We start from the raw sequence: 26505 nt of genomic DNA, 5'->3' as shown, positions 1-26505 counted from the left end.
TACATATTTCAAAAATATTCAGTCCCAACAGGTGAATAATTGGTGCAACAGTGCTGTATCTTTAATGGTGATACTCCATTCTGAAATGACAAGTGCTTCACTGTGTTCACACTGGTGCCCCACATAGATGTAAACTCACTGTCATTTCATAACCACCTATCTCTAGGTAAGTCACACTGACATTGTGGGACTATCCCAGTTTGCAATCCGGTCCTGATGGCCGATATTCCTTCGCCCTTATAACCGTGGTTGCTGGTAGTAACCAATAACATTTCACTAGATCTGCATCAATGTTAGGCAACTCCTCTCCTCCACAGTCAGTATTTCATATTTTCAGCATAAATCAAAACAAAACCAGACATCCCATACTGTAAAAAGTATAAAACTTTAATATGGGGTCAAACAATAGAAATGCCACGCACAATATATTAGGCGATACAATTTGTCCGAAAAACACAATCAGTGCATAATGTGAAGAGAGAATGCAGACTGCAAGGGATTACATCCAAAATAGAGGAAGGGCTATTCCGAATCACGGTTTGGGTGTAGGGCTCTGCGTGAGGGCACGGATGTCTATCTGGTCGAGAAGCAATATATCGTGAATTTGTTGGAGGATCAATGGGAAATGAAGTGTGACACGAAACCAGGTAAATCTACATAAGAGGGGATTGTGGATCAGGATCTATAGTAGCCTTTTGTCAAGTCAGGGGGTATGTATCTTGTGTTCAAAAGTGATATGTGTGCCTATCAGTATCATCTGAAGGAAATTAAGAGAATGTGTATGGGAGAGTGCCAGTGATGGTGTAACTTGTGGGGAATGAAGAAAAATAGGAAATTAGCAAAAAGAGGGAGAGGGGGGAAGAATCACATGCAGGAGGTAACTAGGGAAGGGGCGGGGGCAGAAGGAAGGGGAAAAGATAAGGGGGGGTGGGGGGAGGGGGATAAGGAGAGGGAGTGAGAGGAAAGGGAGAGAGAGAAAAAAAAAAGGGAGGGGGGGGAGAGTTTGGACACACTCTTTGGCATCAACCGCCTCCAATTCCTTTAAGGGGTCTAAAAGCCGAGAGGCGGAGGCGGGCATTCGGGTCATGTGACCACTGTGATTCCTCCATCAACACTGTAGGGATTCCTCCATCAACACTGACTGTGATTCAGTCAGAAATTGAGGACAGTGTATGGTGAAGCAGACCAACATTTTAGAAACTGTTGTGGCCGTGGTGAGAGGAGAGGAGGTTCCTGTGGAACGCTGCTTATATACATATTAACCTGCTTTTTAATTAAAAGGGGTCCATTCCATCTGGTGAGTGTGCATTGGTGGATGGTCTCACGGGGTGTATATGCATGGTTGTGGTGGAGGATTTATTTTATTTTTATTTATTTCAGGTACTTGCATAGCACTGTCAATTTACACAGCGCTTTACAAATATATATTGTACATTCACATCAGTCCCTAACCCTCAAGGGGCGTACAATCTAAGGCTCCTAACTTACATTCATACATACAGATACTAGGGTCAATTTAGACAGGATCCAATTAACCTACCAGGATAAGAGGATAAGAGACTTAAAATGTTACTAAACTCAGGACCCTGCGATCACTATTTCTGGTCTCCCTCAGTACACAGAACTTGGAAGTGCAGTTATTTTAGTATATTTACTGCTAAATACCTTTTCTTAACGGAATTTAGTGTAGTCTTGTGACTTCTCCTTGGCCCAGCAGAGCACGTTAAAGTTTGTAGGAGGAGTTTTCATTTTGCTCTAGGAGGATGCAGAACCCATGACCTCTGTCCGGACAGTGCTGATTGGCCCTGTGCTGATCACATGCACTCTCCCAAGAAAAAAAAAACCTCTCTAGCAATACACACCAAACCAAACATGTGCAGAGCGACTCTACACGATATGTCTTATCAGGAGATAGGAGGGAGACACTGGGGGGGGGGGGGGGGGGCATTTTTTCTGTTTTAGTCAGGCAGCAGACAGGTCAGAGGCAAGCTGAGTCATCTGGAAATCAACAGCAAGGTCACTGGTACTGGCACCTGGGATTAGAGTCACAGAGGGAAGTCTCAGAAACGCATCTTGTCCCTTGGAATCACTCCATCAGCATTTCTTCCTGGCAGGCACACTTCCACTGACGAGCAGCTTCCCTCCTCATGCAGCTCAGCAGCCTCAACTCTTGCAGAGTGTCCTGCTCCATCCCTGCAAGGTCTCACAAACTCTGGTATCTCTGGTACTTGTGTGGTCCATTCTGTCCTACTGGTTGTGTGCCTTGCCTCTCCACTGTATTTGTGAGTGCATATTGTTTGCATTTTATAATATACACTCTTTTTTAAACATACTACACTATTAGCCTTTGCACTGGTTTCTCTCTGTTTATCGTTTGCCCAGGCAATTCCAAATTCCACTGAACAGATTTCCCAGACTTCAAATCTGCACAACTGCACTTCTCATTCAACAGTAGATGGAACACAGCAGTGCTTAAACCCCCTTTCAGGTTGAACTGACAGATGTTTCAATGAAAGAAGTTCTTTACACAGGGAAGAAGAAGCCACAGCAGGCATAAAGCCAGATGAGAAACAGACTGATACTGCAGAAACACATTTGTAGCCAGGACAAGTGCAGACATCAGCACAGGTTAGTTCTGAAAAGACCAGCATGTGACAATATATTTATTTGTACACGCCGTTTCATGTGTTTTTATATAATATACTGGCTCTCCACATGGTTCCAGTTGAGAGGCATAAGAAAGCAATATCTGTGTCCTAGATTTGGGTGCCATAATACCTAAAGCAAAGAGTAAGCTGGAGATCTGACAAGTCAGCAATTCACTAAATTAAGGTAATTTTGCAAATGCATAAAGGTTTGCAACTGCTGTTCATGCTAATCATGGGAAACTGTCTCAAACAATTCTGCACAATACTACCATTTTTGTGCAATAATACTGATCTTAGTCATAATATTCTGAAGACGAACATACCTTCCCTTTCCTTCTTTTTAGAATGCTTTCTTCTTCTGTCAATAGAGGCTACTTCAGATTTCAATGAAAGGTAATGTTTGCGAAGTTCCTGAAGCTTCTCCTGAAGAAATGTGATACGTTCTACAGTAGTCATATTTTCAAGGTCCGCTGTAAATAAGATCAATACATAGTTGTAAAAGGACATATTTAACTTCAAAACATGTCTAAAACATCTTTGAATAGACCGTTGTAAATGAACATAAAATAAAATATGGTGCATTTGCTTAAAATCCTTAAAATGGTTCTAAAGCCTAAAGGAGTTTTATCACAATGCATTCTATACATTAAGGTAAAAAAACATTCTATGTAACAGTATTCCCCCTGCTCCCTCTTATATTTACCTGAACCCATTCTTTATCCAGTGCTGTTCATGAGAGCGGAGGCTCTCACAGCTCTATCCTTCCTCTTTGGGCATATTAATAGCAGCAGGAGGCATTAGCTCCCACTGCTGTCAATCAAATCAACAGACGCAGACAGGGCAACTTGGGAGTGAGCCTGCATGAGTGCCCTCATAAGAAGCAGCTTACTATGGGGGCACTCGCCAAAAAGGAGAGACTAGGCGCGCAAGCATGGGGCGCAAGAAGAGGAGGACAGAGGGTGCAAAACGTATGCACTGAGAAGATAAGTATGACATGTTTATTATTTTATTAGAAAAAAAAATAGATTTAATAACACATTAATGCATAATAAGTATGAACATACCAAACAAAAATTAGATCTATACATTAAAGTGTATCCAAACCCCAAAAGAAAAACATATATATTGCAGCTCACCAGCCCTCAGATATGGTGCCAGTAAAAATGACTTTTTATTTAGGCTTTTCTTCTTTATTTTCAACTGGTGAATCTGCCAATACTACACTAAATCTATAGAAAAGCACTATTGCACTTGTCCCCTCATCTTCATTGCAGAGGAGTTGCTTTGTAGCTTACAGAAGGTACTTGGGAAAGCTTATAACATTGTTTGAGATTTCAGTTCAGTAAACAAGACATTATTGGGACACAATTTGTGGAATTAATAAAGAGCAGCATAGACACCCTTTAGAATTCCATGGCAACTCTGCACTAAAATCTTGTTTGCGATAGATTCATGTACCAGTTGATAAGAAGTACAATTCTTTGTCCGTCTTAGAAGGTGGTGGTGTCCATATCACTGAAGTTTAGTAACACTAAGCCTGATTAACACCTTGCTGCCTGCCGGTTACATTTACTGCAGGCAGCAGCTGCAGGCTAACCGTTATACCCATATGTCGCGACTTTGTTCTGGGCGTACACCCCTTGCTAACCTGTGCTCATATTGGGCAAATCAAGAGTTTGTCAGTAGGTGACAGCCAATAATTATGGCTGTATACCTGCTGATCGGCTGTGGATCGGGCTCTTTTTGTTCATGGAGAAAAAACAGCCAGATTCTGTTTGAGTACATACAGCGCATATGCACTACCATACACTTGTTAGGCACATTTAACCTCTTAATTGCCATCCACAGTTAAACCTTTGACTGCCCTGTCACCTAGCCAGTGTCATTAGTACAGTGAACATGTACAGTATCATCACTGTATTAGTGTCACAAGCGAAGTCCGTGTCAGCTATTGTCCCTCCCAGCCAGTGTCAATTAGTGCCAGATTGCCTTCCACATTATCACAGTCACACTATAAGTTGCTGATCACCGCCATTACTAGTATAGTGTCTATATGGATCAGTATCTTGATCACAAACAGAACTACTGTATACTAGTGTCCCAAACAGTATAGTGTATCCAAAAAAGCAGTTTCCAGTTAAAGTAGCACAGTGCTGAATAGCAAAAAAAATGCCCTGTGATGAAGAGTGTACTGGGGAAATATTGGTCCACAATTTTACCATTCAAAAACGCACCACAGTGAAAAAGCAGTTAAAGAGCTATAATACGTAAAGAATATGTCACCCCAACATTTCATATTCCTGACATGTGTCTGTTTTACTTATATGAAAAAGTATCTTGTTCTGTTTGCACGGTTTCCTTTGTGTGAAATACCTGGTGTTCCTGCCAGTCCCTCTGTTTTCCTATTAAAAACTGACCACACTAGGCATGGTCAGTCAATTTTCTGACTGTCTCCAATGATTACACTTGTGTGGATCACCCCCGCACAGCCATTCACTGGGAAGACCAGTGTGCTGCCGTTTCTTCTCCCGGAGCTCCTTAAGTAGCTGAAAACAGAGGGTATTTGATCACTTAAAAAAGGGAAAAGGGTATTTATGTTTACAAATGAAGAAAATATAGATGCCACGCTCTATCAAGACCTATTACCTGTATATAGTATAAAAACTGTATTTGCATTAAATCTCTAAAAGCTGCATGATTTCTAATGTGTAACCATACATGATTGTAATGCCAATCAATACCCAAATATGTGTTGATAATAGTGAATAAATGAATTTGAAAAATATATAACAAAGTAGGTGATAAAATAAAAAAAAAAAAATTTAAAGTCTGTGCAAAATTATTCAAATTTGTGTCCTTCGATGATTAAATAAATAATCCAATTAATAAATAAATATCAAAAATAAAAATTGAGAAATATGGAAAATAAAAGGTAAAAATTCAATAAATTTTGTGCAAAAACGCAAAACAAACTTGGTGCAGAGTTCAGCAGGGATGAAATATATCTGTGTGCTCTCCTTCCAATCAGCCTGAGGTGATGTAGGTGAAGGTTGCAGATAGAGGGCTACTATGCAAGCCTGAATGGTCATATGGATCTCTCCCTCCTCAGATCTTTCCTTGATCCAGCCCTTTAAGTATTCCTCATACGGATCATGTAAATAGAGAAAAGTGCATAGTGCTTTATCGTTGATAAAAATAAACACTTTAATATGTGCTCAATATGCACTCACATTGATTAAAAACAATCTGTACTTTGTATAATAGCCGCTTAAAGCGGTGAAGACCAGCCTCTCGGGTGTGCTCGCATACACTACCAGTGCTCACCGTGTAAGGATGCGTGGTGATGTCACTGCCCCTCCCCAATGCGTATCTCCACAGGTATTCGTGGCTTCGTCTGGGGGATGTAGTATGACAATCATAATACCCAACTCCTTATATAGTGTTATGGCACCATTTTCTTGTAGTTCTAACTGGTTCCTCCATCTTTTTGGGGTCATAACTGTGTTTATCTCTCCTGAGAGCTATTAGTGACAATATAACTCTTTTGTAGCTTTTATGCTATATACAGGTAATAGGTCTTAATAGAGCGCGGCATCTATATTTTCTTCATTTGTATGCACTGATAACTCACATTTATGAGGGTGAGCAAGATAGCCTGCGATTTTATTGATAGAAGCCGTTTACTATACACCTTATTGGCTCACAAGTAAACATTTTTTTATAAAAAAATGTATTATATTCAGGTATTTATAATGTTTTTTTATATGTATACACAATTGTTTTGCCTTTCATTTCTATTTAAACTGAATGGGTTGTTTTACAAGGTGAGAGTTTACATGAAGTGTCCTATCACTGGTTATCATCACCTAATGCACTGAAAGCTACTTCTCTTATCAAAGAGAACATTTTCAGGTGTTATTAACATCTTCTTTTTTTCTCCTGTGCTGCTGAGGTGTTATCATTTCTTAAAGTGGAACTAAACCCTCCTTATCCTAAATAGACAAGAAAGCTGCCATCTTAGCCTCTATGGTGCTGTATGTGATCAGCTATGATGTCAGCCAGTTCAGAAAGCACAAGCAACTTTGACAGTTATCATTCATGGCATGCCTTGAATGTTAACTGTTTGGGGAAACAGCTAAATTGGTGGGTTAAGTTCCACTGTAAGCTTTTCATCTGGTAAAACTAGGTGAACAGTAAGCAACATTCAAGTCTGATATCTTTCCTGTGATACTGGAGAGATTTGTTACAATGTTTAATTTTTCCGGTTCAATAGTTTTTATTACTGTTACAACAAAAATATATAGTACAATTCAAATTACCCACGAATGGGAGATACAATGTTTAATTTTTCAAATTTATATCAGATACCTACTTTTTGAGTTTCATAGTTTTCCAAGTGTAGTATTAACCACTTGCCCTCCAGAGGGTTTAACACCCCCCCCCCCTTCCTGACCAGGCCATTTTTTGCATTATGGCGCTGTGTTACTTTAACTGACAGTTGCGTGGTCATGCAATGCTGCACCCAAATGAAGTTTATGCCCTTTGTTCTCATGAGTAGAGCTTTCTTTTGGTGGTTTTTGATTGCCTATGCATTTTTATTTTTTGTGCTATAAAAAAAAAAAAAAAAACACTGACAATTTTGAGAAAAAAAACAAACAATATATTTGACTTTTTGCTATTAAACATGTCTAGTAAAAAAGAAAAAAAATTCAATATAAATTTAGGCCAAAATGTATTCTGCTAAAAAAAAATCTCAATACATGTAAATTAATTAGTTTACGTGAAAGTTATAGTGTTTACAAATGGCGGAGTATATAGTAGGATTTTTTTTTTTACTTTTTACTAGTAATGGTGGAGAACAGCGGCGGGCATTCTGACACTAGGGGGAACTGACATCCCCAGTGACACCAATACAGTGATCTGTGCTAATAAAAAGCATTGACACTGTACTAATGGCACTGGGCAGGAAGGGGTTAACATCTGGGGGCGATCAAAGGGTTAACTGTGTGCTGTGTGTGTGCTTTCAACTGTAATTACACTGCTTTGCATGGCTCTGCTATGCAGAGCCATGCAAAACAGTGTGCAGGAGTTGACAGGGGAGAGAACTGTAATGTTTACATACAGTTCTTTCCCTCCGTCGGTAATGCTCCTTGATCACTGGGTGCTGGCGAATAATCACTAGCCAGGAACGGTGATTGACAGGGGAGGCCGTGAATAGCAGCACAGCTCACGCCCCCTACCCGGAAATGCGAAATCATGTATATATACGTGATTTTGCACACCCCTGCTGCCCTGTAGCAGTATATCTGCTATAGGGTGGCGGGAAAGCGGTTAAACATACAACATGTAAACATGAATACTGTATGAGATGGAGGGCTAGAGGTATGCTGCCAACTATATTGATATCAGCCTGTATGTCCAACTGGAACAGGCAGATGTTTTAAGAAAGTGGGGAGGGGAAAATATTGTTTGCTTCTGTCTGCTAAAATAACCAGAGGTAGGAATACTACCGAATGAGGAAAGAAAAAACAGAGGGCGCACAGGCCTAGTGCATTACCATAAAAAATGTTTAATAAAAAATAAAGTAGGTGTTGTACTCACAAACAACAATATAGTCAAGGCACATCATAAAGAACAGCTGGGTCAACACCGCACTGAGTAACAGTCCGCAATAGGGAGTGTAGACATCCAATAGGCTGGACGTGTTTCGAGGACTTGCCTCTTCCTCAGAGAGTGGGGCTAAAGTCTGGATTAGAGCACCAAAGGAGGAACTTTGTCCATCAGAGAGTGTTTCAAAGAACAAGGTGAAGCTTGCCAGCAATTGCTTAAAGTTGTATTTTTTGAGGGTATCCTGTGTCTGAACCCTTTCTCCATATTTTGTCAGCCTGAATAAATTCTATAAACTGTTCAAAAGTGACTGGCGCCCATCTGTTTATCCCACCTGGAGGTGAAATGTCAGCCCACCTGATTTCTGGAGTTCCCTATTGGCCTCTATGTGGGTGCTACAGGAGGATATGTAAAATGTGCCATATATATATATATATATATATATATATATATATATATATATATATATAGTTGTGTTCAAAATAATAGCAGTCAGACATCACTAACCTGATCATTCACTGTTTTTGGTAGAAATGATATTTCTACATGACACGTAACTTACTAGCAGGTGTAGTAGAGTAATAGAAATCCAACAGACCCAACAGTCATGACATGCATGCTGCTGATTCTGTGTAATTGAATCACTAATTGAAAGGGGCATCTTCAAAATAATAGCAGTGTGGAGTTCTATTAGTGAGGTCATTCATTCTTTGAAAACAGGTGGCAATTATTGCCCTTATTTAATGACGGAAGGCAGCAAATGTTGTACATGCTGGTTACAGTGCATTTCTCTCTGAAATTCTGAGGAAAATGGGTCGTTCCAGACATTGTTCAGAAGACCAGCGTACCTTGATTAAAAAGGTGATTGGAGAGGGGAAAACATATAAAGAAGTGCAGAAAATGATAGGCTGCTCAGCTAAAATGATCGCAAATGCTTTAAAATGGCAGCCAAAACCTGAAAGACGTGGAAGAAAGCGAAAAACTACCATTCGAATGGATAGAAGAATAGTCAAAATGGAACTCAGCCAACAATCAGCTCCAGGAAGATAAAAGAAGGTCTAAAGTTACCTGTGAGTACTGTTACAATTAGAAGACGCCTATGTGAAGCCAAGCTATCTGCAAGAAGCCCCCGCAAAGTCCCACTGTTGAAAAAAAGACGTGCTAAAGAGGTTACAATTTGCCAAAGAGCACATTGACTGGCCTAAAGAGAAATGGCACAACATTTTGTGGACTGATGAAAGTAAGATTGTTCTTTTTGGGTCTAGTGGCCGGAGACAGTTTGTCAGACGACCCCCAAACACTGAATTCAAGCCACAGTACACTGTGAAGACAGTGAAGCATGGTTGCGCAAGCATCATGATATGGGGATGTTTCTCATACTACAGTGTTGGGCCTATTTATCGCATACCATGGATCAGTTTGAATACATCAGAATACTTGAAGAGGTCATGCTGCCTTATGCTGAAGAGGAAATGCCCTTGAAATGGGTGTTCCAACAAGACAACGACCCCAAACACACCAGTAAACGTGCAACATCTTGGTTCCAGACCAACAAGATTGACGTTATGGAGTGGCCAGCCCAATCCCCGGATTTCAATCCAATAGAAAACTTGTGGGGTGACATCAAAAATGCAGTTTCTGAGGCAAAACCAAGAAATAGAGAAGAACTGTGGAATGTAGTCCAATCATCCTGGGCTGGAATACCTGTTCACAGGTGCCAGAAGTTGGTTGACTCCATGCAACAGAGATGTACAGCAGTTCTCAGAAACAGTGCTTATACAACTAAATATTAAGTGATTCAAAGGAAAGCAAAATCTTCAAACATTTTTCAGTTTATATAGTGAATGTTTGCGTATGTAAAGAAGAATACAAACACTGCTATTTTTTTGAACAGTCTAATATTCACTTTTCTTAAATTTTTTTAGAGGAACAACACAAATTTGACATATTTTTCTTCATGTTTTGATTTGGAACAGAATGTGTATTGTTCCCAATGCATTTGTGTGTATGGAAATAAAAGCTATTAGAAGGATTTTGAGCTTTATTCACTTTTTTCCACGCACTGCTATTATTTTGAACACAACTGTGTGTGTGTGTATATATATACAGTTGCAAGAAAAAGTATGTGAACCCTTTGGGATTACGTGGAGTTTTGCATGAATTGGGCATAAAATGTGCTCTGAACGTCATCTAAGTCACAACAATAGAAGAACACAGTCTGCTGAACATAATACTACACAAACATTAGATGTTGCCATGGTTTAATTGCACATAACATGTAAACATTCACAGTGCAGGGAGGAAAAAGTATGTGAACCTTTGGACTTAATAACTGGTTGACCCTCCTTTGGCAGCAATAACCTCAACCAAATGTTTCCTGTAGTTGCAGATCAGACCTGCACAATGATCTGGAGTAATTTTGGACAACTCCTCTTCACAAAACTGTTTCAGTGTAGCAATATTCTTGGGATGTCTGGTGTGAATCGCTCTCTTAAGGTCATGCCACAGCATTTCAATCGGGTTGAGGTCAGGACTCTGACTGGGCCACTCCAGAAGGCGTATTCTGTGCTGTTGCAGCCATTGTTTTGTTGAATTACTTGTATGCTTTGGGTCATTGTCCTGTTGCATCACCCATTCTCTGCGGAGCTTCAGTTGGTGGACAGATGGTCGTACGTTTTCCTGCAAAATGTCTTGATAAACTCTGGAATTTATTTTCCCATCAATGACAACAATCCGTCCAGGCCCTGAGGCAGCAAAGCAGCCCCAAACCATGATGCTCCCTCCGCCATGTTTTACAGTGGGGATGAGGTTTTGATGTTAGTGTGCTGTGCCTTTTTTTCTCCACACATAGTGTTGTGTGTTCTTCCCAAACAACTCAGTCTTGGTTTCATCTGTCCACAGTATATTTTGCCAGTAGTGCTGTGGAACATCCAGGTGCTCTTTTGCAAACTTCAAACGTGCTGCAATATTCTTTTTGGACAGCAATGGCTTCCTCCGTGGTGTCCTCCCATGTACTCCATTCTTGTTTAATGTTTTCCTTATTGTAGATGTGTCAACAAAAATGTTAGCATGTGCCAGAGATTTCTGTAAGTCTTTATCTGACACTCTGGGATTCTTCTTTACCTCATGCAGCATTCTCGCTGTGCTCTTGCAGTCATTTTTACAGGACGACAACGCCTAGGGAGAGTAGCAACAGTGCTAAACTTTCTCCATTTGTAGACAGTCTGTCTTACCATGGACACATGAGCATCAAGGCTTTTGGAGATACTTTTGTAACCCTTTCCAGCTTCATGCAAGTCAACAATTCTTGATCGTAGGTCTTCTGAGAGCTCTTTTCTGCGAGGCATGGTTCACATCAGACAGTGCTTCTTGAAACCAGTAAACCCAAAACAGGTGTGTGTTTTTTAAGGGCAAGACAGCTGTCAGCAACAAATCCAATATCATCACACTGATTGGAGTCAAGGTTGGCTCACTCCTGGCTCCAATTAGCTCTGGGAGAAGTCATTAAGCTAGGGCCTCACATACTTTTTCCTCCCTGCACTGTAAATGTTTACATGTTATGTGCAATTAAACCATGGCAACATCTAATGTTTGTGCAGTATTATGTTCAGCAGACTGTGTTCTTCTATTGTTGTGACTTAGATGACATTCAGAGCACATTTTATGCCCAATTCATGCAAAACTCCACATAATCCCAAGGGGTTCACATACTTTTTCTTGCAACTGTATATATATATATATATGTCATGGAAATTTTGTATTTACAGGTTGAACTTTAAATGTGTCATATATTAGTGTTATTCATATGTCTCTCGTGTGGCTTAATTAAAGCTCTGAAGGCTGCAATTGGGCCATGCGCATGTACAATGTATGTATTACAGTACTCAGCTCGGTAATAGATGAGATGGCAGATCTGCGCTTATAGACCGGCGTGTATACCACCACGGCATTCGATGCGAATGCCGCCGGCGTTAGGCCGCGGGCCTGTATCCACATAGCAGCATAGTACCACATGGACTTCGTATCGCCAGGCAGTGCGAACTCCGCGTGTAGGCTCATGTATATCTTACAAGCCATTACCGACCTGAACTGTATCTGGATGGATGTGTTTTAATAAAGATCGTATCGGGCCCATTCAGATACAGACTGACACTGTTTAATCTAGGGGATACTTGTACAGAGAATGGACATACTGCTAGGAGCTGATAGGATAGGGGGAAGTTTACTCTCCTCAGAGAGCTCACCATGGGAAAGGGGGAGGGGAGAACTGGTTTCCAGTATAGATAAAAGGAAAGGCTATGCTCCAATGAGGATGTACATTCTGTGTATAGACACTCCCCATGCATTGTTCTGTGGGAGGGGATTGACCTGACTCATGTGGGGGGCGTGTGTGTGCTTGTAATAAAACCGGAGGCTGGGGATGGAAACGGTCTCTATGTGAATTCCAACAACAACCTGAGAGTGGCGTGTGATCATTCCTAGGTAACTGGAGCTCCATTTTCCCCACATCTCAACAGAGCTAGACCAGTTGGAGGCGCAGGCATCGTGGAGTTTAGCTGCAGTCGCGGTAAGCGAGATTCGCACAGCTTTATGGGGGATTGCTGCGCATCCAACTGTGAGTACTCACGGTAAGGAAAAAGTCGTTAAAAGCAAATTTCCAAGACAGTTTGGCGAGCCAGTGGATCCTAACGCAAATTCTGGGATAGCTAATCGAGTACGAGGGGGGAATGAGCTATCATGAACTAGCAAAAAGTATGCCGGCACATTTCAGGTCTCTCTACCGTTAAGAGGAACGCTTTTTGCGCGTTCGTGTGGTTAATTTCGCTCTCTGTTAGCCAACGTGAATTCCGCTTAGCAAGGACCTAGTTGTCCTAAAATTTTGATTTGTGGGTGAAAGACAAGGGTTTTTCTCTGCTAAAAGCAGCAGAGGGGTGGGTTTGGTTGGCTGGATTTGGTCAAGTTTAAAAATCTTTCAACCAAAAATTAAACGGGTATATGTTTTAGTGGGTAAAAGTTTTTGCATAGTTTAGGTAAGTATTTGCGGGTTGTAGGTACTGTGGTAATTGCTTTACCTCCCTCCACGTGAGGTCATTATTACAGTGCTGAAAGGTTTAGGATAACCGTTAACTGTTGTAAGACCTTTGTGTGTATGTAGTCTGTGCAGTGTTTTGTCGGTACTACTGCTCCCAGCAAGCATGCAGCAGTGGGTCCTTTCTGTTACATGCACATGTTAGTGTGATATTTTGGTTTTTCTATGTCTGTTCTGTGATTGTGCCAATTTGTGCTATATGTGTACTGTATATTGTTGTGTAATTGTCCAGTGTATGCTTTGTCCAAAAGTCTGTTTTATGTAAGAGGTTAGAGGCAATTTTGAGGCTAGTGTCTGCCATGTGCTTTCTCTGGTGGTGGCCATTTTATTGACTGCCATGTGCTTTCTCTGGTGGTGGCCATTTTGTTGACTACCACATGTGCTTTCTCTGGTGGCCATTTTGTTGACTACCACATGTGCAGTAATCTCTGTGCAATGTATATGCAGTTTTCTATATGCATTTGACCCACATTGTGTTTTTAATCCAAATTTTTATAGTTAAGTTGTTTGCTTTTAGCTTTAAATTTGCGTATTGCCAGCCAATTTAAAGTGTGTTAAGCGAGGTTTTCCCTCACGTGTTCCACATTTAGTGAGCACGGTGAAGTTTGGGTTTTTGCACATAGATTTCTTGTACAGTGATTGTGTTTTTCTTGTGTTTTTCTTGTTAAAAGTAGTTCCTTATTGTAAAGCGGGTTTGTTTTTTAGGCGGTTGCAGCGAAGATCACGTGTGTAGCGCGGATCGTTTAGCAGCGCTGGTAGGAGTGATTTTCGCGTCAGCAACAGGGGTTATTTTTGGCGCAGTTTTTCGGTTTACCTCTGTGTAATTGTTTTTACTGCGAAACGTCCCGTGTATTTCATAAGGCTCCACTTTGTCCTTTTTAACGGTTTTTCAAGTTGAAAAGGGGTTTTTATGTGTGTATTAGGAAAGTTTTTTTCTTTACACAATTTTCCTAAAGGTCAGTTAGCAGGTTTCCAGGCAACCAGTGACCCCTAAGTAACATCAAAGAACCCCTCCTTTTGGTTTGACTTGTATTAGCTACTGTGTGCAGGGAGAGAAAAGCCACTTTCATCATTGTGCGGTGTGGCCTGCCAAACACAGTGGGTGATGAGAACCACATAAATTGCGCTGTGCGAGTGGGCGGTCCAGGGAAGTGTAACGCTTAGCCTGGTTACCACAAACACTTCGGGTGGTCAGGATAACATAAATTGCGCTGTGGGAGTAGAAGGTGTGCTCTCAGTCTGACCGCCACTTGATGCGCTTCGGGTGATCGATAAGAATCACATAAATTACGCTGTGCTGGGAAAGTGGTGGAATCAGGCCTCTCGGTAGGATCCCACCGAGTGCTCCAGGGGGTAAACAGGTACCCGGACACGGGATGTATACCAGTGACTAGTCACGATGGGCAGTAGTCAGTCCATGAAGAGAGAGGGGGAACCAGCCCTCTTCAGGGTAAGGACAGCTGCACAACTGATGAAGGTGAGTTTGGAGGGGGAAGTCTACAGAACCCCTCAAAAGATGGAATAAATGGTCGAAGGGTACCAGATGGGAAATTCCCCGGGAAGGTACATTTGACGCATGGAGGTGGGAAAAATTCATCTCTGAATTTGAACCACGGATGCAGGCATCAGAACTAGAGATCGCACAGCTATGGCTTCACAGGTCAATCCAATTAGGGAGGCAGGGCATACAGAAACTGGTGTCTGTCCGGAAGAACCAGGTGATGTATACCTGGCCTCCAGAGGGAATAAAACAGGAGGATCCGGTGTCAGAGGTGGAGGAAGCTCTTTCAGGGCTGACTCTACTAAGGCAGGCAGAATCAGGGTCTGCTGGGGTTCCCGAACAACCAACAGTGGCTGAGATAAGTATAACTGCACCTGTCTCTTCTGCTAGTGGCGTCACTCTTGACGTACCTTTCGTGTCTTCTATATCTATGCCTCAGCCTCTACCTCTCCCTTCTCCACCCCAGCTCCTTCTGTTTCCAACTACGAAGTCTTCTCAACAACCGATTTGCAGACTATCTGCGAATCAAGAGGAATAGACACCCGGTTAAGAAACAGGGCGGATTGCATCAAAGCGCTACGAGCCGCTGATCAGACCCCTGCCCCCCAGCTATACCCTGATCTGAGGGACCTCAAACCCGAAGGTGCAGTAAGCGAGGTGGTTAATCTAAGCCCACCAATGAAGCTGGGTCAGCAGTTGCACTCCTCCCGGACCGAGGCCTATCCAGTCAGGGTGCAGCAATTTGAAGGTCCTCCCAATGCACAGGGGGGAGCGGACTTTAGGGGAACGGGTAGTTTGGCATGTCCCCTTCACCCCAGCAGAGATCCGCACTATTCTGGCTGAGCTCCCGGACTATCGGGTCAATCCGAGAGGATTTGCTCGAATGTTTGGACAAAACCAGTTCAGCTATGGTATGAGCGGGTCGGATTGTGCACAGATCCTGCGGGCAAAGGTGGGCATGGAAGTGGCCAGTGCAGCGATTGCAGGGTGCTCTATAACCACTCATGAGGAGATGACTTCAGGGGGCAAAGAGTTTTGTGCACAGCTAAAGGCAAAGCTTCCAGAAATGTATAGTGCTACCTCTACTATGGACATGATGAAGCTCACCCAGGGTCCTAATGAGGAAAGCGCCTGCTTCTGGTGCTGTCTCAAGCAGACGGCAATGGATGCGGATCTGGAAGTTGGACCTGATGCTCCAACTGAAGGGGTAAAGGTGACCGCGACGCACTTTCTGTTGCGGGCCAAATTTTTGGAAGACATCGATACTAAAATTCGGGAAAGGCTGGTTCTGGCCCGACCCGAATATAATGAGATGTCTATCCCTGCTATCCTTTCCACTCTTTCGGCAATAGAGAGGGAAATGGATAGGAGAAAACAGGACAAGGCCAAAGTTCTTGTGTCCCAGACCTCACACGAAAAACCAAGGGATCTGGATCACAGGAAGGATAGGCCCCCTCCCAGGTGTTTTCAGTGCCACCAAACGGGCACATGAGGAGGAGCTGTCCCCAATTACCTAAAGGTCTGTGGAAGTTCATTCCTGATGAGTCCTCCGCCCCGTCACCACCATGGTAAGTAACTCCTATGGATCCTCATAGGAAGTTGGCAAATTGGTGTCGGCCCAAGTCCATCTTTTTCTAGAGGAATTAAAATATCCCCTCCCTTGCCTCACCGACACCAGTGCAGCAAGAACGGTCTTGCGAAAACAGGACATCCAAGGCAAGGTACCCCTCTCAGGGGAAAGCCCTCCTAACCCCTACTAACCTCACTATCAAATGATGCACTATTCTTAACTCAGCTTCTCTTCTTCCTGTGTTGGAAGACGAGAAGGGGGGGGAGGACAGCAATGACAGTGCTGAATCTTACAACCCGACTAACAATACTAACACCTCTTCTGCTAACATGTCTTCTTTTTCCACGACTAACCTCTCTTCCAAAGGACACGACTGCATTTCTCTGATGGAACTGGAGTCAGCGGCAATCAGCCCGGTGAAGGAAGCACCACTACTGGAAGCGAAAAATCTTTTTGTCGATGGGTCCAGGTACTACACCCAAGACGGTAAGCCACACACTGGTTGTGGAAAAGGGCTCTTTGAACGCACATATGTTGGCTCAGGAAGCTGAGCTGTGGACACTGGCCAGGGCATGGGAGTTGCGTGGCCCGTTACGTATGCCAACGCTAGTACCACGGCGAAGAAAATCCTGTCTGAGGTTGTGTGCCGCTGGGGTCTACTTGAAACCATCGAGTCCGATAGGGGGGTCACACTTCACTGGACAGATCTTTGCAGAGGTATGTAAAGCCCTTCACATCAACCAAGGGCTACACACCCCGTATCACCCCGAGAGTAGCAGTAAGGTTGAACGTCTCAACGGAATCCTTAAAAACAGGATCTCCAAAATCATGGCCGATACCCAAAAACCTTGGCCTGAGTGTCTCCCCATTGCCCTCTATTTCATCCGGAATGCCCCTCGGCAACCACATGGGCTGTCACCCTACGAGGTGTTGTTTGGGGGACCTCCTAAAACAGGGTTGTACTTTCGTCAACAGTTGTCGTCTTTGCATTCACAGCTTACAGGTTACGTGCAATCTCTGCAACGGGAGCTGCAGAAGATACACCACCGGGTTCGCAAATCGCTCCCGGATCCAAATGCAATAACGGGTGTTCTTTCTATTGAGCCAGGTGATTGGGTCGTCCTAAAAAAACATCAAAGAACCGGACTCAAGCCACGGTTCACCGGACCATACCAAGTCCAGCTGACGACACCTACCTCACTCAAGCTCGAGGGACGAGACAACTGGGTGCACGCAAGCCACTGCAAGAAGCTTTTCAGCTACACCAGAGAATGAGGGGTGTCATTTTCCTTTTTCTTTTTGTTTGTATGTCCTACATGTGTGTGTTTTTAAAATGCATCTGTTATAAGCCAGAACCGCCAACAAAACCAACTGTTGGGTATGCTCTAAGCCCCCACCTAGTCATCACATGTCCGCAATGGCCGCTGTTCATGCCCTATTTGACATCCGTGTCGGCATGAAAAAGCAAGGGACCCCTGGTCAGCCCCCACGTAGATATTTGTCGGTAGAACTTAATGACACATTTTTAGTAGGTAACATCAGTTTTAGCACCAATATTAGCTCTAGCTCCTGTAGGGCCCTCACCAGTCCATTATGGGTAACTGGACAGCTAGGCAGCCCTCAGGTGTGCTTTAACATCAGCTTTGGCACAGGTAACAAGTTTGTTGGGACTACCACCTGTGAGGGAGGTATAACTGTCAATCTGACTAACCAGACTTCCCTTCTGAGTAACCACACTGACCGACCAGACCACGTTTGTTGGAAGGACGGATGTGATGTGCAGACTGAGGGAGCAATCCCCCAGTCTGTGCAACTGCTGCTCAGTGCCAGAGGCCGAACGAAGAACTCCTCCTGCTCCGACAGGTCCGTACCATTTTCTGTGTGGTTCGGCAGCCTATAGAACATTTCCCCAGAACGCGAAAGGTTCGTGTGCCCTCTGTAACAAGGTTAGCTCGGCAGCGGGTGTGTGTGACCCCCTGGATGGGTGCACAACACAAAAAGATAGGCACAGCACAACAATAGTGGAGGTGAAAACAAACAGGTGCAATTTATTTACAATATTTACAGAAAAAATGATAAACCAAAAAGAAACATCAAAATAAATCCTGGCCAACTTGGCTACTTACTGCAACAACAGCTTTTCCCTAGCTACCCACTAGGTACAGCCTGCTGCTATACCTAGTTGCTAGTACTGGGAGGTTAGCCACAAAGGCTTTGGTCTCTCTGCACACAGATAACAGGTCAGCTCCCCAGACAGTTCAGGCACAGATCTGGTTCCAGGGTGGAGCCACTCCCTAAGCACTCTGGGAAGCTTTATACAAGTGTTAATGAGCCCACTACCTTCAGCTGGGCTCATTATCTCAGTGCTGAAGGACTCAGCACTTCCCTCTAGTGGTACAAATCCCCATAAACCCTGAATCTCGGACAAATATATCGTCCATCCAGGACGCAACCAGGTGATTTCACCTGCCTACTGTCACACCTCATAAAGCTAGTCCCCGCATCCTATGTAGTGATGGATCATGAAGAGTTGATGGTCCACAAGAAGGTAAGGATGGCAGGGAGAGTTCGCAGGGAGCTGTTCTCTGAGGGCGACCAGGCATGGGCTTGGTTCCCCTCATGGACAGATTGGGGAATAGAACTTATGAAGCGCCTGAAAATTTTTCTGTCATCGTGGATAGTATGTTTAACGAGACTGTAGAGGCTGTCAGAGAAATTGCCCAAGAACAACGGCAGATGGGAATTTTAGTGCTTCAGGAGAAGATGGCCCTTGATTACCTTTTAGCCGCCAAAGGGGGGTTCTGTGAGTTCATCGGAGAGGATTGTTGTACTTGGATAGAAGATACCGATGACAAGGTCCAGGCCCATATGGACAAAGTTAGTGAATTACAGGGAAAAGCTAGAGCTATAGCTAGGGAGGGTTGGAATCCGTTCAAGGGTTTGGGAGGATTGGGAGATTTCCTGTTCTCCATCGGATCTTGGTTGAAGGAAGTGGGAGTGTATGTCCTGATGCTTCTCTTTTTCCTCTGCCTCTTATATGCCGTGGTGAGATGTTCCTGTTGCCTCATCAGCCGTGTAAGCCAAGCTCGGGCAGATGACCACATCTCCATGCCCGCTCCTGGGATCCCACTCCAACCACTGATCGGAGGAATACCTCACCGACCAGCCACCTTCTCTGCAGGTTACGTCCTGGCTTCCCTCTGACTCATCTCCCTGAAGACCATGTTCCCCAAGACCTCCAAGCAAGCTTCAAGCCTCATCGTTGTTTGTGTATAAAGCTGCAAGATTTGTTTATTCCACTTTTTGGAAAACCGTCTGGGTCGAGACCAGCCTTGTGTGGCCCCGTTTGCAGGGGCAATTTGAGAATCGGCTGCTGGATCTCCCCGGACCACCGTGGGATCACAAGCCTTATTCATACCACAAGTCTGTTTGTGGTTTTTGCAAGAGCCTTCCTGTAGTGAAGGTTCCAACGCTCTTAAGGATCATCTCTTCAATCAAGCCTGTTTGCGTCGAGTCTGCGTCGGGTCTTGTTGTTTCAGGTACCCCGTGGAGCTTTATTCTCAGGGACAACTACAGGAACTCTGGTCTAAGACCAACTCTTTGAGGTTTTCTTTTGTACCAACCAACTCTTCCAGTTCATTGTCTTGCCATCGTGGGTGCTCTGCAGCACTGGCCCAAAGAGGCACAGACGGCTCATGGGGCTCAACAGAGGGTACATTACGACTGTCACTTTTAGGCTACGTTCATACTAGCTTTGTCAGCAGGCGTCAGACAGGCATTTGTGAAGCGTTTTTAACGCTTCTCAAATGCCTATGAAAATTCTGCACATGAGAGCACACAGTGCTGTTCACACAGAAGCATTGTGTCGCGGCAAAACTGACGCCTCGTGTCGCGTCAGAGGAGTTGAAGCAGATCCACTCTACAAGTAGTTCAGTGTGCAGAGGGTCCTTCAGAATTTCTAGAGGAGTTGAAGCCTCCCACTCAAGTCTATGGTGCTGCTTCGCAAATGCCTGGCAGGCGTTTGTGGTGCGGTTGCGACGTGGTTGCGGAGCGTTAATACCATTCATCTTATTATAGGAGTTTGTGGTGCGGTTTTAACGCTTGGCAAACGCCTATCAACCGCCTCAAAACCGTGCATAGGGCATTTTGGGAGCGTTAAAAACACTTCCCAAACTCCTGTCAAACGCTATAGGGGCGTTTGGCAAGAGTTAGAAATAAAGTCAAGTGTGAACGAGCCCTTACGCACATCAAGCAGATATAACACATTTTCCCTCAAGGCAGGGTGCAATACTCCAATTTTATCAGCTTACTCTGGTAGCGCTTCATCACTTTTGTATCAACCTTTGTAATTTCAGCTTTAGAAGGCTGAATTAACCTCTCATCAATTTGACCACACTCAGTGTTTGTGGACTGTATCCACACACTCTTCCTGTACAATACATGTCCACTCTATCCCACTACAGCTGCATCAGAGCTGTACTGCACAGTGCCATGCTATGGGGAGACTGAGGAACCTCTCACCTAAAGCAGGTGAAGGAAAGTGGTGACCCACTGAACATGGGGTCACAATCCACCAGTTGAGAACCATGGTTCTATAATACGTTGTTTCAAAGCTTTCAAAATCCTGCATTTGTTAGAGCTGTTCTTGTGTGTTTGACATGGAAACATTAATAAAAAGTAACTTAATAGGTGGTACCTCCAATCAGCTGACAGATGGAAGAAGCGGGTGCAGTTAGACCCTGTGGAAACATCAGCTTTGACAGGGAGACTGTAAGCCAATTTGACTACTGTGCCAAAATTAGATATCTTGTTCAATCTGGTAGTAGTCTGCATAATAATCCAACTCTTAATCAGTGTCTCTGTGTCAAGAAAACCCAATAGTGCTGATGTCTTCTATTAGAAAATTCTTCTTTCACAAGTGATAAACTCCTCTGCCTCCACTTAATACCCTCAAAAAAATATGAATCGCATATAGTGCATTATCTAAAATGCATGATATCCAACACAAAAATTTACAAAATTAGTGGCAATAAGTGAAAAATCACTCCACTCCACCGTATGTCCACTTCTAACCTTCTGTCATCCTTACTCTTACCCTCTTAAAAATTTGGAAAAGTGTCCACAAAATCCTTTCCTTCGTGGTTGAGCTCCTAAATCTGTCCACTTTTGTATGAAAAATGTACCTCCAAAAAGGAGTTACATATAATGTCATACCTTCAAAACAGTATACATCAAAAAAATTTTTCCCAGTGTTGGTGAACATACTGACCACCACCTTATATCTCATGCACCTTATGATAAAGTCCACTTGCATAAAAAGGGGGGGGCCTCCTCTCACTCCACAATGCATCCGATTCACAATGGCATCATAACATGTGACAAACTATACACAAAATAGTGTAGTAGGCAATAATAGGGATATCGCTCTTTAATGCCTTCAGAAGTCACTCAATTAGTAAATAGAGTCTACCTCTGTGTAATGTAACCTCAGTATAAATACAGCTGTTGTGTAAAGCTTGTTAGAGAACATTAGTGAACAAACAGCATCATGAAGGCCAAGAAACACACCAGACAGGTCAGGGATAAAGTTGTGGCGAAGATTAAAGCAGGGTTAGGTGATAAAAAAAATATCCCAAGCTTTTATCATCTCATGTAGCACTGTTCAATCCATCATCCGAAAATGGAAAGAGTATGGCACAACTGCAACTTACCAAGACATGACCGTCCACCTAAACTGACAGGCCAGGCAAGGAGATCATTAATCAGAGAAGCAGCAAAGGGGTATGAATACTTTTTCAAGGCACTGTATAAAATATAATATATAAATGCATTTCAGAATATAATAGGAATATTTATTTTTTTTAATTTTGCATTCAGACGTACATTTAATATACATTCCAGAATATATTCACAGCATATTTCACAAAGCATTCCAAAATACACTTTGAAATATATTTCAGCATGTATTCTGAATATACAGTGCATCCAGAAAGTATTCACGGTGCTTAACTTTTTACCACATTTTGTTATGTTACAGCCTTATCCCAAAATGGATTAAATTAATTTTTTTCCTCAACATTCTACAAACAATACCCCATAATGACAACGTGAAAGAAGTTTGTTTTGAAATCTTTGCAATTTATTAAAAATAACCGAAAAAAAAAACACATGTACATAAGTATTCACAGCCTTTGCTCAATACCTTGTTGAAGCACCTTTAGCACCAATTACAGCCTCAAGTCGTTTTGAGTATGATGCTGCAAGCATGGCACACCTTTTTTTGGGCAATTTCTCCCATTTTTCTTTGCAGTGCCTCTCAAGCTCCATCAGGTTGGATGGGAAGCATCGGTGCACAGCCATTTTCAGATCTCTCCAGAGATGTTCAATTGGGTTCAAGTCTGGGCTCTGGCTGGGCCACTTCTTTGTTATGTGGGCTGTGTGCTTAGGGTCGTTGTCCTGTTGAAAGATGAACCGTCGCCCAGTTTAAGGTCCAGAGCGTTCTGAAACAGGTTTTCATCAAGGATGTCTCTGTACATTGCTGCATTCATCTTTCGTTTGAACCTGGCTAGACTCCCAGTTTCTGCCGCTGAAATACATCCCCACAGCTTCACTGTAGAGATGGTATTGGCCAGATGGTGAGCAGTACCTGTTTTTTTCCCCAGACATGACGCTTGGCATTCAGGCCAAAGAGCTCAATCTTTGTTTCATCAGACCTGAAAGTTTTGTTTCTCATGGTGTAAGAGTCCCTCAGGTGCCTTTTGGCAAACTCCAAGCGGGCTGCCTTTTACTGAGGAGTGGCTTTCATTTGGCCACTCTACCATACAGGCCTTATTGGTGGAGTGCAGCAGAGATGCTTGTTCTGGAAGGTTCTCCTCTCGGGTGCTTGGTTACCTCCCTGGTTAAGGCCCTTCTTCCTCAATCGCTCATTTTGGCTGGGCAGCCCACTCTAGGAAGATTCCTTGTGGTTCAAACTGCTTCCATTTATGGATGATGGAAGCCACTGTGTTCATTGGATCCTTCAATGCTGCAGAAATTTTTCTGTATGCTTTCCCGGATCTGTGCCTTCATGCAAACTTGTCTCGGAGGTCTATGGACAATTCCTTGGACTTCATGGCTTGGTTTGTGCTCTGACATGCACTGTTAACTGTTGGACCTTATATAGTAAGGTTTATGCCTTTCCAAATCATGTCCAATCAACTGAATTTCCCACAGGTGGACTCCAATCAAGTTGTGGAAACATCTCAAGGATGATCAGTGGGAACAGGATGCACCAGAGCTCAATTTTGAGTGTCATGGCAAAGGCTGTGAATACTTATGTACATGTGTTTTTTTTTCAATTTTTTTAATTTTGAATACATTGCAAAGATTTCAAAACGAACTTCATTCACATTGTCATTATGGGGTATTGTTTGTAGAATGTTGAGGAAAAAGTTAATTTAATCCATTTTGGAATAAGGCTGTAACATAACAAAATGTGGCAAAAGTTAACTGCTGTGAATACTTTCTAGATGCACTGTACATTCAATATATTCACAAATATATTGAAATATATTGAATATGGACAAAATTGTAGTATTTTAACTGTACTGTATGTCAATATATTTAGTAAGAATATACTTTTAAAATATATTTTTCTTCCACATGGGCAGACAACTGACCCAGGTCTTGAGAATTTCCAGGTACATCTTTGCTGCTTCACCCATGGTTGCTATGGGAGACAACCCATCTTCATCATAAGCAACATAAAACAATCACACCAACAGTATTTTTAATTTTAGTGAGCTGTCCTTGTCTATTACCAGCTGAAGCCCATGATTTGCTTAAAACACAACTCTTCCTCTTTAATCCTTTTGCTGCCAGGTTTGGACAGCGGATGGACCTACAGCACTGCTTCTAATTCCCCCCCCCCAACTCTTCTGTTCCCTGCACTTCACATTGCTACTCCCCCCCCCCCCCCAGCACAGAGCCCCCCTCACAAACCCTGATCCCTCAGCTGGTGGCTTCCTTTCTCTGTCCTGCTGACTTTGGTCAGCCACAGAGGGATTCACTGGTCAAAATAGATCCCCCCGTGCTGCTCTGACCCTCCTTCAGTGTCCCCCACCTCCCTGATTGCCAAACGCTCCCTCCCTGAAGCTGCCAGCTAGCTCTTCCTCTCTTGCTCTCATTTAGCTTTAGTTGGCTGCTAAATGAGAGCAAGCTGATTGGCAGTCAGAAAGTCCCTATGCGTGGTGGAGGAGGAGCTGCAAGATGCAAACTGAGGGAAGAGCTGTGAGTGTTTTGGAGCTTAGAGGTTCTGAAGATCTTTGTAACAGCATACCCTCCCGGGTTAAAGGGAAAGGCGTAGTTTGATCTGAATATTCAGGTCAAACCTGAAGGTGAGCGCAATAGTGTGTTGGAGGCGGATAAGCTCTAAGGGGTGACACAGGAGCACCGTATATGTATACGCAGTAGAGTGATTACACAAATTCACTTGGAGCACAGCGGTCTTAAAGGAACACTTTACCAGCATTCTGATACCATAACATTGGGACACTTGTTGATGGTATTTGGTACACGATACACAGGAGATATATCGCATAAGCACATGTGAAGTTTTTGGAGTGTTAAAGGGACAGTTCACCATTTTATACGACTCATTTGGTATTTGTATACACTATTCATTTAGCACTAGTATATGCAGTTTTATTTATATATATGTGTTGATATTCATTTTGATATAGCACATATTATTGTCACGAAGCACAATTGTATGTTTCACTATCCACATATGCACATTGGATTTATTTAGAACTGTATTTGAGTTTATAGTACTGTGCTGCATTTTTTTAATTTATGGTTTACATGTGGGAACACAGTACATACTAGCTGCAATACTTGTTTTATAGGAGATCCATTGCGCTGAAGGTATTTCATATACAAGGAGTCTATACAGACTCCTATCTCATTAATTTTCAGTGCAGCTTCCATTTAGAGAGAAAGGGACTGTCTTCAGTCTAAACGCGGTTAGCACTTAGGCGCATTTAGACACGTTTTCACTGTGTTTAGTGTTTTTTGGGTTATATTTAGTAGGAATTTAGCAAAATTTGCTGTGTTGGTATCTGATAATAATGATTTTATTGTATTTTTTAACGAAAATATCGCTTTGATAAACATTTGCGCAAATATCATGGGGCCTTAAAAATCAGTTGCACCTGCTTTTTATTCTACTGGTCAAGTGCTTTCAGAAAATATAGGTTTAGGGGTCTTTTAAAAACTCTGAAAGCTTTAAGTGAAAAATGAAAACCTCCAGATTTCTAGAGAAATTGGTTATTTACAGTTTTGCGTACATTCGATTTTCACCATTTTGCAAAAAGGAGCTATTTATATCTACCAATATTTGGTATTTATTAACTCAATATAGCTTAGCTTTTATAATTAGTAGGAATTTAGCTTACATTTTGTAAAATGTGCTGTGTTTGTACCTGCTAATAATAATTTTAGTGTATTTTTAGTGAAAATAATGTTTTGATCAAGAAAGGAAGGCGTCTTATGTGCTGGCACAGAAAAATACAACTATACTAAAGCTGCAAGCACCAAAAGTGTTCCACCACTCAAAAAGCAAATAAAGACAATGAATACTGCTGAGCTGTAAGTCACAACCTAAAAGAAAGTGCATAATGATCAATAAAGTGGGTAAATAAATTAATCAATAGCCCACCTACCTATATCTCAAGACAAACAACAAAAAATCCACTAAAGTGAATAATAAACACCCGACAGAGCACCAATAAGCCTAAACAATGAAATATCCCACACAGTGAGTGAATGTAACTATATAAATCTAAACCATACAGCAATATAACATGCACAAGTGTAAGTGAAAAATTCAACTGGTAAACACCCGACTGACCATCTAGGATGAACCGTGTGAAAAATATATTGTTTATCACAAACACAATAAGATAAAACTCACATGTAAGTAAAAAATAAACCAAATCAAATGACAATAAATCAGTAACATATAAAGTGAAAGTCCACAGTGATAATCATAAAAAGTCCCCAAAAAAGGTTCAAAGTGAATCTTCCGCTTGGTACACTGCTGTGTCCCCAC

The 26505-nt window shown here is 42.6% G+C and overlaps 1 protein-coding gene across 4 annotated transcripts in view; it reads right to left on the bottom strand.

Annotated features, from left to right (window-relative positions):
• ARID4B (AT-rich interaction domain 4B) overlaps window positions 1-26505 on the bottom strand; it is an 851761-nt gene that overhangs the window by 35989 nt on the left and 789267 nt on the right. For all 4 annotated transcript variants that reach the window (XR_016311497.1, XM_089668527.1, XM_089668528.1 and 1 more), the window contains one exon: window positions 2972-3118. Coding sequence is in view for 3 of the 4 variants with exons in the window: in XM_089668527.1 (XP_089524653.1) it covers window positions 2972-3118 (147 nt within the window). In the remaining variant the exon portion in view is untranslated. The remainder of the gene's footprint in view (window positions 1-2971; window positions 3119-26505) is intronic.

This window comes from Staurois parvus, unplaced genomic scaffold (genome assembly GCF_062004578.1).
Source record: "Staurois parvus isolate SC_StPar_1 unplaced genomic scaffold, SC_StPar_1.0 ptg000059l, whole genome shotgun sequence".
Lineage (NCBI taxonomy): Eukaryota > Metazoa > Chordata > Amphibia > Anura > Ranidae > Staurois > Staurois parvus.
The sequence above is the reverse complement of the archived record's forward strand: the minus strand, read 5'-3'. Positions and strand labels throughout refer to the sequence as shown.